Consider the following 15,017-nt stretch of genomic DNA (forward strand, 5'->3'; position numbering starts at 1 on the left):
CTGTTTTTCTTTTTTCAATCTCAAAAGCATGAGAAATCTAATTAAGACGAATACACTGCAATCGGTATACATCTGAAGGCATTTTCGAGATGTTTTTTTCATGATGCCATATATACAATTAAACCGGTCTAAACTGAATGAAGTTGCATAGACTGAATTTGAATCTAAGTTCCGTTTAAGAAAATCTGACTGGGAACTCTAGTTATGATTAAATAGACCTGGGAACTAGACCTTAGTTCCGAGTAGTATATATATTGTAAATATTCTTGTCATTTTCAATCGTTACCTGGCAAAAACCTCAAACGTGCACAGTAATACCCTAACTCGCTACAGGAATCGAAACCACAATATCTAATCAAATTACGACTATTATATCCTGCATAAAGGAATTGGTCTTTTACGGAATTCTATTCCACACGGTCCAGTTTCGGTGTCCCAGAACAGAACAAGGATCTATACTCCAGTGTCTATAGTAGACATAACTAGATTCTCGAGCCTACTGCCTTCAGCATTTAGTATTTACTGATTACTCTTCTATGTTCTAGCCGTTCTATTTGATAAAAAGACCTGTATTTCTAGAAACTTGATGATTGATTCATTTGACGATGAGTGACATTTTGTGTCATCATCTAAAAAACGGTCGATTTACATTTGAGTGTATAAAAGTGCCGTTACAACGCCTACATAATGACAATAGGGTTTCAGTTTACACATAGACGTCATCGGTCATTGTAGCATACTATCTGTCGGCAGGAGTGACATACGTAAATGATCGTACCGTGGGTTACCATCATATATCACTATGTATACACGTTAGATGCATTGTTTTGCTGTATACGTTCAATTGATATTTACATGAAATTAGAATATTTATGTTTTAATAGCGTACGGTAGATTTCTATAGCCTTGTCCTGATCGATAGTTATGTCGCCAGTGTACCTTCAGACCTGTGTAGAATGCTGGCCGGGTTATGCCTCGCTCGTATCGACCCGCAGGTATCCACCTTGGTTTATAAATTACTCATTTGCTTCCAGATCTATAACCCGATCCTCGCTCTGGGCAATGCGCAATATATATTTATTACGGCCCCGCCATTGATGATGATGTTGCTAAGAGATACGGCTACAGAGGTAAAACCGGAAGTGGGTTCCAAGTGACAGAGATACAGGTATGTATGTGTAATTTTATACTTACTATTGTCTTTGTTATGTGACTATTGTTTTATCGTATATTACACGTGTTAGAATAATTATCCTTAATCTCCGTGAATCTATTTTTAACCAATAATCAGATACTGAATCCTTGTTCGAACCAATGTTGGCCTCCTATATGTGTCTGATGGGCGCCATTATTGATCGATGAAACCAGACGGTGCAGTAGAATTTTCGAAGAAATATATAATAGATGTTTGTAAGCTTTCATAGCTGTGTTATTTTCGAAGAAATAAGGTTTGTTTTATTTATAAGAGTAGTCAAATGACATTTTAACGTTCCGAGTGTCCAATCAGCCAGTCTTTGTTCTAAAATTTGAGTTTCTGACAGATAGCACACCAATTCATCCCCAGTTGACCGAATTCATTACAACAAGCGTTATGGATAAATACGGGTGTACATTTTCACCGAGGATTCAATTTCTACCAAAGTGATGGATGAATTACTTTAAACCAGGTGTGAAAGGATGATCTATTGTAGTAATATTAGTTTACAGTGATAGAGATGTCAATATAGGGAATAACTGTCACAGTGTCGGGATACTCTATGTGGAGAGATGGTCTGGTGCTAGAGGGAGTATTTGTTACAATAATACTACAAAGAGTCAAAAACATATTCTTTGAATAGGGGGGTTTACACAAATATATTCTGTGAATATAGGAATTTTTTGTTAAAATAAATTTGTCTGTAATAGTAACACTATACAGTGGCATAATCTGTTGAAAATATCGAGAACAAAGTTTTGATGAAATAAAGACAACCAACACCAGTCACACCAGACGTGTTGTGTCAACAGGTCATTGTTACACCAACAAAGACTGGAACGCCTTAACTTTGTGTTTTAATCTAAAAACAATTCAGTTTATAACACAAATAATCACAATGTATTGTTTTTGTGTAAGAACTTAGCACTAGATTGTCAATATCAGTGAACCCGACATATAGAAACAAACATACAGAAAAGAAAAAAACATTCTCGTATAGCAGACTTATTGTGGGCGATATTATTGGAATCAGTCTTGGACCGGTCATGAATAATTCGTAATGATACATTAAACCCCTATAATGAGTACAACTATGTGAAGTATTGATCGGGACAGTTGTCACTGTCAGTATGTAAACGTTAGCTCCTTGAATGTTTCAGTACAGAAAGCGTGTCGGCTTTAACACAGTCCGTGGTTTTATATCCATAATGCACTTTGTGTGGCTGAACAGTGATCTATCAACAGTTGTTTATAACGGGTTTTAATGAATTCGCACTCACTAGCTGTTGTGTTTTGGTCGCACTACACGTCTCTATCACTGTTCACTAACAGACATGGTGCCAGACGCTGACAGTGGACTGCCAGGGACAGAACGGAGAACGGCCGGCCTGGAACTCACATCCACCATTCTGAGGACATGTATTACGACATTGATCGTAGTATTGATGCAGTGTTGTGGTGTTGTTGAAGGTAGGATCACGTATAAGTGTAACCTGCCACACGGTGTAATGTTTTTAATTCAAAAACTAAATCATTGTTTTTATGTCAGTTGCTTTATCAAAGGATTATTTCGACGCAAGTTTACCGGCTGTAATGACCTCTGTGCTTGATGAGTAACTTAATACGTCACTTCCTGAAGTAAAATAAGAAAAGAAAAGGTAAATACCATGACTTGTTTGCAAAAGGTTAAAATAGAACGACAACAACATATCCATTGAAAGCATATCAAAACATTTTGGGGAGACACCATAAACCAATGTCATTGTTCCTGCTTCACACGTGGCATTAAAATACTTAACCCTTTCACCCCTAAACAACTTTAGTATACTCTCCCATGTACTGATAGGGATGAGTCTATTATGATTTACGGTGGGGAACGGGTTAATGTTATCAAGAGAATGTTTGTTGATTTTAATGTGAACAATATAAATATCTATCTATCGTTGTGAGTTAACAGTTGAGATGGTATAATCCATTAGACTAGATAACAACGTCTAGACAGAAATGTCCCTTTCAATAATTTGTTTGTTTCACCAGGTGGTAATCGAATGGTTTCCCTTGACAACTACACCTGTCAGTTCGCGGTCTATGACATCAGCCTCCAGACGTCATACTCAGTATCATGGGATGGGAGAGTTCTTCCCAGACTCTGTCGTCTGGGTTTCCGGGTACCAAACGTCAATTACTACCAAATCTGTGTTTCCGCCGCCAAGTATGACGTCACGGATTGCGGCTTCACCATGCAGTACTATCATGGGCTTTCAACACAACCGAACAGAGTAAGCAAATGTGTATTTAGTCACCAAGTTCAAATAAAAACTCGACAACTTTTCTACTTGGGAATACCATATCTTTGACCAATGTCCTATGCCGGAAACTTTATATAATTATTGATTAATTAATTTCAATCGTGTATATTTATATGCATCATAACTAGACACACCAGGAGAGTTATTTTATTATTACTTTTGTTACATTTTTCAGAACTACACATACACAATGAACCACATGTGACAATTTTTCGTTCTGTTATTTTACACATGGTATATCATTTTTCTATAAACACATGTGATACTATATCTATAACTATATCTACACCCCGTTCCTGTCCAAATGCAACAGAACTATACATGCACAACTCCATTTTTCGTATTGATACATTTTCAACCTTTTTCAGAACTACACCTGTACAACGCCACCTGTCCGATACTGTGTCAACTCTACTCGTTACTTTTACCTTCACTTCACGGCAAAGCAGGCGTCATTGTCTCACGTCACCATCGATATCATAGCCAAAGCCAGGCAAAAATCAAGTACGTGATACTTATTTCACAATTCATTGCCAAGGCCAGGCACAAACAACGTACGTGATACTTATTTCACAATTCATTGCCAAGGCCAGGCAAAAACAACGTACTTGTTACTTATATCACAAATCATTGCCAAGGCCAGGCAAAAATAACGTACGTTACTTATATCACAAATCATTGCCAAGGCCAGGTATAAACAACGTACTTGTTACTTATATCACAATTCATTGCCAAGGCCAGGCAAAAAAGCGTACGCGTTACTTATTTCACAAATCATTGCCAAGGCCAGGCAAAATAACGTACGTGTTACTTATAATACAAATCATTGCCAAGGCCAGGCAAAAATCAAGTACGTGTTACCTATATCACAAATCATTGCCAAGGCCAGGCAAAAACAAAATACGTGTTACTTATATCACAAATCATAGACGAGGCCAGGCAAAAACCAAATACGTGTTCCTTATATCACAAATCATAGCCGAGGCCAGGCAAAATTAACGTACGTGTTACTTATATCACAAATCATAGCCGAGGGCAGGCAAAAATAACGTACGTGTTACTTATATCACAAATCATAGCCAAGGCCAGGCAAAAACCAAGTACGTGTTACCTATATCACAAATCATTGCAAAGGCCAGGCAAAAACCAAATACGTGTTACTTCCATCACAAATCATTGCCAAGGCCAGGCAAAACCAAGTACGTGTTACTTATATCACAAATCATTGCCAAGGTCAGGCAAAAACCAAATACGTGTTACTTATATTACAAATCATTGCCAAGGCCAGGCAAAAACCAAATACGTGTTACTTCCATCACAAATCATTGCCAAGGCCAGGCAAAACCAAGTACGTGTTACTTATATCACAAATCATATCATTGCCAACGCCATGCAAAAATCAAGTACGTGTTACCTATATCACAAATCATTGCCCAGGCCAGGCAAAAACCAAATACGTGTTACTTACATCACAAATCATTGCCAAGGCCAGGCAAAACCAAGTACGTGTTACTTATATCACAAATCATAGCCGAGGGCAGGCAAAAATAACGTACGTGTTACTTATATCACAAATCATAGCCAAGTCCAGGCAACAACCAAGTACGTGTTACGTATATCACAAATCATTGCCAAGGCCAGGCAAAACCAAGTACGTGTTACTTATATCACAAATCATATCATTGCCAAGGCCAGGCAAAAATCAAGTACGTGTTACCTATATCACAAATCATTGCAAAGGCCAGGCAAAAACCAAATACGTGTTACTTACATCACTAATCATTGCCAAGGCCAGGCAAAAACCAAATACGTGTTACTTCCATCACAAATCATTGCCAAGGCCAGGCAAAACCCAAATACGTGTTACTTATATCACAAATCATCGCCGAGGCCAGGCAAAAATAACGTACGTGTTACTTATATCACAAATCATTGCCAAGGTCAGGCAAAAACCAAATACGTGTTACTTATATTACAAATCATTGCCAAGGCCAGGCAAAAACCAAGTACGTGTTACTTAAATCACAAATCATAGCCGAGGCCAGGCAAAAACAAAGTACGTGTTACTTATATCACAAATCATTGCCAAGGCTAGGCAAAAACCCGGTATGTGTCCCTTCTGTCATAACTTATAGCCAATGCTATGCAAAAAAACCAGCATGTGCCCCTTTTGGCATAACTTATAGCCAAGGCGCGGCAATAACCCACTATGTGTTCCTTCTGTCATAATTTATAGCCAAGGCTAGGCAAAAACCCGGTATGTGTTCCTTTTGTCGGCAACAACCAAATACGGGTTACTTATATCACAAATCATGGCCAAGGCCAGGCAAAAACCAAATACGTGTTCCTTATATCACAAATCATAGCCGAGGCCAGGCAAACATAACGTACGTGTTACTTATATCACAAATCATAGCCAAGTCCAGGCAACAACCAAGTACGTGTTACGTATATCACAAATCATTGCCAAGGCCAGGCAAAAATCAAGTCCGTGTTACTTATATCACAAATCATAGCCAAGTCCAGGCAACAACCAAGTACGTGTTACGTATATCACAAATCATTGCCAAGGCCAGGCAAAAACCAAATACGTGTTCCTTATATCACAAATCATAGCCGAGGCCAGGCAAACATAACGTACGTGTTACTTATATCACAAATCATTGCCAAGGACAGGCAAAAACCAAATACGTGTTACTTATATCCAAGGCCAGGCAAAAATCAAGTACGTGTTACTTATATCACAAATCATAGCCGAGGCCAGGCAAAAACCAAGTACGTGTTACTTATTTCACAACTCATTGCCAAGGCCAGGCAAAAATCAAGTACGTGTTACTTATAATACAAATCATTGCCAAGGCCAGGCAAAAATCAAGTACGTGTTACTTATAATACAAATCATTGCCAAGGCCAGGCAAAAATCAAGTACGTGTTACTTATATCACAAATCATAGCCAAGGCCAGGCAAAAACCAAGTACGTGTTACTTATATCACAAATCATTGCCAAGGCCAGGCAAAACCAAGTACGTGTTACTTATATCACAAATCATTGCCAAGGCTAGGCAAAAACCCGGTATGTGTCCCTTCTGTCATAACTTATAGCCAATGCTAGGCAAAAAAACCAGCATGTGCCCCTTTTGTCATAACTTATAGCCAAGGCGCGGCAATAACCCACGATGTGTTCCTTCTGTCATAACTTATAGCCAAGGCTAGGCAAAAACCCGGTATGTGTTCCTTTTGTCATAATTTATAGCCAAGGCTAGGCAATAACCCACTATTATTCCTTTTGTCATAACTTATAGCCAAGGCTAGGCATAAAACCCAGTATGTGTTCCTTTTGTCACAACTTATAGCCAAGGCTAGGCAACAACCAATTACGTGTTTCCTTTATCTCAAATCATAACCGGGGCTAGACAAAAACCATGTAATGTATTCACATGTTCTCATATCATTACCAAACTAAGCAAAAACCGAGTTCGTTCTTTACGCATTCATAAATGAAGGTCAATCGCGGGTTACTATTGGAGCTGTTCACATGTAAAGAACTTTATTAATCTTTACTTGGGGAATATTGTTTTAATGTTCATGTTAATAGAATATATAAATGCTAATCTTAATAGCATATATGCATGTTTAAATGAAAACGTTAAGGCTTCATATAATCAAATTAAATATATGCATGTAAAAAGAACATTTCTTCGCGTATAATAATCATGTCAAGGACAGTTTACTGTTCATATCAAGGACATTACTAATTGTAAAGAACTTGATGAATCTTAATAGGAATGACAGTTTTTAAACCGGCGATCTACACTGTATATTTACCCAGCGATCAGTGGAATACGATTCACAACTCATCAGGTGTGAAACCAAACGCAATATGGAGATACGTTAATTTAGACGGTGGCTTTCTTACTCAATTACTTTTATTGATAATAGAAATGGTAAAATTTTATTGTTTAGGTCAAAGATCGAGCTCAATGATGGAGGTACTTGTAGGTGGTCTAGCCAGTATCCTGTTTGTTGGATTTTCCTGTTTCGTGTTTGGAGCTCGAAGCAAAAACCCCTGTCTGTGCTTACGGAAACTCTTTGGTCAGTTCGATGCCTGTCGTCCATGTGTTACCCGTATGGAGTCAAATGGATGTGTTCCTCCCCAACCGGAAGCTCCGTCATCAAACAGAATACCACGTGGGGAGTGTTGCTCTCATTCAGCTTGTTGTATTCTTCTTGGTTGTGCCATTACCGGAAACGTCGAACGAACGCAAGGACAAACGTCAGGCACGACACATGACCGTGCAGATCATATCATCACAGACCAGTCAGAGCTAGACCAACCACCACGTAAGTGAACGTGTCAACACAGCCGTCACGTGTCCCGACTCAACGCGTTACCATTAACCTATAGTCAGTTTGGTTTACGTTAGGTATTGGTAGAGCAGGTTGCGAAACACGTTCAGGCTGTTAATATTTCAGATATATTTATAAATGTATATTAAATACTTCTTTTTTCCTACTGATCGCACACTGGAAAATATTGGTTTACAAGAAAATGCATGTATAACACAAATGAGATTTAATGAAAAAGATTAGTGAAACTTTATCTCTGAATGTAAGGGACAGTTTGTTGAACAATGTTGGCATTGCTATAACTAAATCATCTCTGCGCTTGTCTGAGACAACGTTTTGACCCATAACAGATTAGACATTTGATGTATTGATCCAGTTACACGTTTACATTTCCAATAGATAGGTCCCTAAATTACACTAGAACCCTTACAATCTCAGCATTCTTATTGACACACCGTACATGTCTCTAAAGGCGAACATCAAACCGTTCAAACGGAGGTTGTGTTAGGGGTATCAATCAACTAGGTAAGACATAGTTATATAGCTCCACACCTCTATCTGAGTTTACTTCTGTACAAACCTAAGTATTATATACTTGTATATATATATCCCGAGTATTAATATACAAGCTTAACCTGTTTGTCAGGTCATCATGACTATATTTCTAAATATGATATATCAGTGTCTAGTGTGTGAGGGGTTAAGTAATTGCTCACTGTGTGTTACATAGCTGGTGACCAAATCTAGTTTGCCCGATGCGGCCTTTGGTGGGTAGTGGAGTTGTTTGGATAGAGGGGCGGTACGGCCTCTGGTGGGTAGTGGAGTTGTTTGGATAGAGGGGCGGTACGGCCTTTGGTGGGTAGTGGAGTTATGTGGATAGAGGGGCGGTACGGCCTTTGGTGGGTAGTGGAGTTGTTTGGATAGAGGGACGGTACGGCCTCTGGTGGGTAGTGGAGTTGTTGTGATAGAGGGGCGGTACGGCATTTGGTGGGTAGTGGAGTTGTTTGGATAGAGGGGCGGTACGGCCTTTGGTGGGTAGTGGAGTTGTTTGGATAGAGGGGCGGTACGGCCTTTGGTGGGTAGTGGAGTTGTTTAGATAGAGGGGCGGTACGGCCTTTGGTGGATGGTGGAGTTGTTTGGATAGAGGGGCGGTACGGCCTATGGTGGGTAGTGGAGTTGTTTGGATAGAGGGGCGCTACGGCCTTTGGTTGGTAGTGGAGTTGTTTAGATAGAGGGGCGGTACGGCCTTTGGTGGATGGTGGAGTTGTTTGGATAGAGGGGCGGTACGGCCTATGGTGGGTAGTGGAGTTGTTTGGATAGAGGGGCGGTACGACCTTTGGTGGGTAGTGGAGTTCTATGGATAGAGGGGCGGGACGGCCTTTGGTGGGTAGTGGAGTTGTTTGGATAGAGGGGCGATACGGCCTTTGGTGGGTAGTGGAGTTGTTTGGATAGAGGGGCGATACGGCCTTTGGTGGGTAGTGGAGTTGTTTGGATAGAGGGGCGGTACGTCCTTTGGTGGGTAGTGGAGTTGTTTGGATAGAGGGGGGGTACGGCCTTTGGTGGGTAGTGGAGTTCTATGGATAGAGGGGCGGTACGGCCTTTGGTGGGTAGTGGAGTTCTTTGGATAGAGGGGCGGTACGGCATTTGGTGGGTAGTGGAGTTGTTTGGATAGAGGGACGGTACGGCCTCTGGTGGGTAGTGGAGTTGTTGTGATAGAGGGGCGTACGGCCTTTGGTGGGTAGTGGAGTTGTTTGGATAGAGGGGCGGTAAGGCCTTTGGTGGGTAGTGGAGTTGTTTGGATAGAGGGACGGTACGGCCTCTGGTGGGTAGTGGAGTTGTTGTGATAGAGGGGCGTACGGCCTTTGGTGGGTAGTGGAGTTGTTTGGATAGAGGGGCGGTAAACGCTAAAGGTAGGGTGTATTGATGTAACTGCCTCTGTGCGATATCGATATCTGATGCCGACTTTAGAGTGCTACCTCCTTGAACTACCATACCGCAGGCACCAAACACAGTATTCGAATTTCCATCCGGTCTCATTATACTGGCAACGGGTAAGCTAGTTGTTGCGATAGCCCTAAATGCCGATTGTTAAGCAGGGAATAACAACTATCATGTTAAGGCATGTTGACAGGGAAGGTTTGTGGATGAGATTATCTTCTTTTTTTTGTCGGCGCGATTATTGTTTTTGAAGCTGTATCATATCAAATACATATGTATTTATTCAATCTTGCTATATTTAATGACACTGACAAGAATATGTGTACCTATCGTACATGAACAGGACAAGCCGGTATTACAAGAAAACTTTAAATTAAGAAGACATGTGTTTAACTTTTAATATGTTACTTTTCAGCCTACAATTCTCTAACGACAGACGGAAGGAGTGACCCGTCCGAAATTATCCAACCACCACCAATATGGATTCAGATGTCTCCGCCTCCTTACGAAGCCCCGCCCCCTTCCTACGAGGACATTATCAGCAATAAGTGACAATAGACATCTTTGTTATACCTGTGTCGAAATACACATGAACCATGTATGAAGTCGTATGCACACATTTCATAGTATGATAAACGAGCCTCATCTAGCTTGGATTTACAGTTTCGATATTAAAACTAACAAGTACGGATTCATATGTACTTCTGGATTATCAAGGAAAATGATAGCAAGGATATGTATCGGACAATGCTGATTGAACATCCTATACACCAGTAGTTCTTAACGAACCACATAGGTTACATGTAGTTACCAGACATTTGTTGACAAATTGGAACCTGATGCACATACAAATATAAACATATCGTCTCAGCATCCTTTAACACGCCGGACGAAATTTATCGACGAAGTACATGTTGAGATTGCACATGTACGATGTAAACATATATTGAAGAACAAACATTAAATTAGCCGTTATGTTTCTTTCGTATTTTGACATCACACATCCATGCCGCTCTATCGTTATTTTCAATAAACCGTGTTCGTTGTCTTTTTAAACTCAAGGTAAACGCTGCTCACATTTGGACAAGGACAACAACCTAGTGTCTATATAATTGACAACATGTATGTTCTCTCTAACTGACTTAGTTATTGCTGATTTTTTTAAAATGTTTGTTCTGCGTACAGAAATAATGAACGTGAAGTTGATATCAATGCGCTTTTTGAATAATTAAAATAAGTTAACTACTCGGTGTTATATTTAGCATATGTCATCTGATAAAGCTTTCACTAAGCTTGTTTATTCATTTTACCAACAGTTAAAACATTACTTTAACGAAAACCAACATTTCTTTTATGTTTTTGGGTTTTTTCATGCATTTCTAAACACATACCAAGCGATTAGTCTTTATTCATTCACTCAATAAACTACAATGTATTTTCATTGATATTAACCTATGACAGCTAGTTAATAAAATCGTCACAATTAACTTTTGTTTGTAAATACTGTCTGTAAGCCGTATTGTATTGTGTTGATTAGGCTACACTGTTACACAGTGAAATATGACGTACAAACAGTCTATCAACATCAAAACCAAAACATTGAATATACTATAAGCTTTACATTTATTCACAAACCCTATTGAAAAGGTAGCACACTTTTGATATTGCACCAATGATAGATCCTTTATACCTATTTCTAAACTGCATATGCCAAAAGTCAGGAGTGCGGTAGGTTTGGTATTTCGGTTATCTAGCTGTTCTATTCAGTGGTATGACACTATGAAGAGCCGTTAGAAATACGGACTCATAACGAGTAAACACTGCAGACACACACCTCAGAACGTCACTAGTATAAGCCGGTTCTTCTGCTTAGGGAAGGACTTTCATCTATTGACAAAAACGTAACTAAAACAGCATGCCTACTTTATATCTTTTTGTGTATTTTCAACAAAAACGTTTTACAGATATCTCATTTTGAATATTTATAATAAAGACTCGTCCAGCTTTAATCAGCCTTTGGATAACTGAGTCGGGTGATTTAAGAAGTATAATCAATTAATATGTGGAACCCACTAATGGAAAAACTGCACGATTGCGTTTTAGAAAAGTAATGAAGTACTGACACAAAAATATACCAAATGATCGGCCTTGATATCCCTTTACCCAACCCGATTGCAAGAACATGTGTTCGTCTTCAAGTCTATTCTGTCAATAAAAGCTGTATTTTTTACTTAAATTTTACAATAACCAGGCTGTTCTGTTATGAATCGGGAAATATATTAAAGATTTAGTTAAAATTTGGAAAATTTTCCTCATATTTTGTTCATTTGGAAAAATTAAGGACCTCTTGCTCGGAGAAAGCAGCCTGTAGTCGGCTGTAAATCTAAGCAAAAATCACTTTAAAAAAAGTATTTTATTTCATTTATACCATCTGCTGATGTTTGACCTAGATAATATTATCTATATGATTTTAGTGTAGACTATTTAGGGTTATATTTATTTCTAATTAAAAAGATTCAATATCAGAGTTCTACCCTTTGTTGAAATATGTCGAGTGGATTTGTTTATTGTGGATAGATTTATGTTTACATATTGATATTATGATTTTAATAAAGTTATCTTTTGCAAGTAATTATTTCGTTGTTTATATTTTGTGATTACTCTGGTAAAATTTTAGTCTCAATCTCCCATAATTGTTATACATTTCTCCTCTTATATTCGATAATCGTGTCATTTGACTTTAAACATATTGTATTGTCCAAAATAGGTACAAAGTAGTAGGCACAAGTTATGCACAAGTTATAGCAACTTATGAAGCCGTCTCCTATCAACAAAATATTTCATATATATATACAAGTGATGATATAGATAATTGATTTCAAATTCAACAACTGAAACGAGTCAATTACATGCAAATTGTAATAAATATCTTTATAAAGTTTATATTAAAAAAATCTTCCGCCTGAAAGATATAAAATCAGTAAAAAAATGTCCCCGTTCCTAAGAGTGACCGCTGGCTATATGATCACGTGATCCTCCCTCGTGTGATAATCGTGTGACTGAGGTGTTTTACTTACCTTTCCTTCTGTTTCAACAATAGGTTAGACCTTTTTGGAATTTTTTTGCCCAGTGCATCACCGAGATGCCAGGCTCGGCGAGACAGTCGTATGATGCAGTGTAATTCATTAGTGGCATACTACTGTATCTATTACAACACTTAATGAGTGCAAACCCGTGTGTGTCTATTCATCTTTATTATTACGTCATTCAAAAATGTATTATTACGTCCTTCAAAACAAAACAAAATCATTTTTAAACTAACACGTCTGACAAAAAAACCTGTTATGATCGTAACAGAAGCACATTACCTAACGCTGTCGTGCTTAAATGACGCGTCAGACGAAAGCTTTACGTAACGGCTAATAGACGACATCTTGTGGTATACGGTTCATGGCAATTCGAATGGATTCGGAATACCCTTTCGACATTTTCTACAAAACATAGGCGAGGTGTTCCGAATGTGTCTGTATGTGATGTATGTGTTTTCAGTTCGTGTAGTGTCTTGATTAGAGGGTGTAAGTGTTGTCAAGGACGTATATACTGTCCCTGGTGTTGTCTAGTAAACACCATTTACATATATACCAGTTCAAGGCTCATGCTACTGTTACACATTTCAAGAAACTTACATTTAACACTGAAGAAATACAAGTATATCACAAACAGTCACTCGCTAAGACATTATACGAATCTTAACACAGAAAAAGTATATCACAAACAGTCACTCGCTAAGACATTATATAAATCTTAAAACAGAAAAAGTATATCACAAACAGTCACTCGCTAAAACATTATACAAACCTTAATACAGACAAAATTATATCACAAACAGTCACTTGCTAAGACATTATATAAATCTTAACACAGAAAAAGTATATCACAAACAGTCACTCGCTAAGACATTATACAAATCTTAATACAGTCAAAATTATATCACAAACAGTCACTCGCTAAGACATTATACAAATCTTAACACAGAAAAAGTATTTCACAAACAGTCACTTGCTAAGACATTATACTAATCTTAACAATGAAAACGTTTATCACAAACAGTCACTCGCTAAGACATTATACAAATCTTAATACAGACAAAAGTATATCACAAACAGTCACTCGCTAAGACATTATATAAATCTTAACACAGAAAAAGTATATCACAAACAGTCACTCGCTAAGACATTATACAAATCTTAAATAGACAAAATTATATCACAAACAGTCACTCGCTAAGACATTATATAAATCTTAACACGGAAAAAGTATTTCACAAACAGTCACTCGCTAAGACATTATACTAATCTTAACAATGAAAAAGTTTATCACAAAAAAGTCACTCGCTAAGACATCATACGATTCGAATCTTAACAATGATTAATAGAATCTTCCCCTACCTTGAGGGTGTGACAGAGAAATCTCCTACCCGAGGGGTGATTTTTTTGGTTGTCTAACCAACAAAAACACCCCGAGGGCAAGATATTTCTCTGTTACTCCCTCTGGTTAGTTTTCTCCCATCCTAATATTTCAGTCACAGCTCCGCCGACAATAATCTGCCTTTGTTTGTAAACAAAAACACGTAGGGTATGAATATCGTCATTCACTTTTGATGACGTCACAATTACACCGGTGACACATTTTAATGACGTCACAATTGAACACGTGCTAATCGGCACGAGGCTTTCACCTAACAAAACACGAATTTTAACAAAGACATCTATACCAAAGTTACTATCTAAGACATTACACGAATTTTACACCGAACAAAACACGAATTTTAACAAAGACATATATACCAAAGTTACTATCTAAAGTTACCGATTTGCCTCACTTGATAATGCCCATAGTGACCACTCGGGAACATCCACTCCGCGACATACTTCGCTAGATGAGCGACACTCCCTTAATCTACACCACAGCTATAGTGATGCAGATGGAGGTAGAACCTCACAGCATAGCCATATATCATGGCAGGAAGATGACATAACCGGAAACATTATTCCCCTGGCGACATCATCCCCCAAGGCACACCAATCCACCAGCGAACTGACGACAACAACCGACTCAGAAATCACGAGTGCCTTAGTACGAGAACAGGATAACACCCTAAACATCATGGTTATCAACTTTCAGAGCATGACCAATAAATCGCTAGAGCTCCACAACATCATATCAA

At 38.4% G+C, this 15,017-nt stretch overlaps 1 protein-coding gene across 1 annotated transcript; it reads left to right on the top strand.

Annotated features, from left to right (window-relative positions):
- The first annotated feature begins 720 nt into the window (after window positions 1–720).
- On the top strand, window positions 721–12,410 carry LOC110467076. The gene is made up of 7 exons (XM_021523977.1): window positions 721–779; window positions 1,035–1,168; window positions 2,528–2,665; window positions 3,233–3,474; window positions 3,873–4,008; window positions 7,469–7,846; window positions 10,206–12,410. Exons 3-7 carry the CDS (start codon window positions 2,530–2,532, stop codon window positions 10,340–10,342), a joined length of 1,029 nt encoding a protein of 342 aa, XP_021379652.1. The 5' UTR covers window positions 721–779; window positions 1,035–1,168; window positions 2,528–2,529; the 3' UTR covers window positions 10,343–12,410.
- The last annotated feature ends 2,607 nt before the right edge of the window (window positions 12,411–15,017 follow it).

This window comes from Mizuhopecten yessoensis, unplaced genomic scaffold (genome assembly GCF_002113885.1).
Source record: "Mizuhopecten yessoensis strain PY_sf001 unplaced genomic scaffold, ASM211388v2 scaffold11157, whole genome shotgun sequence".
In the NCBI taxonomy this organism is placed as follows: domain Eukaryota; kingdom Metazoa; phylum Mollusca; class Bivalvia; order Pectinida; family Pectinidae; genus Mizuhopecten; species Mizuhopecten yessoensis.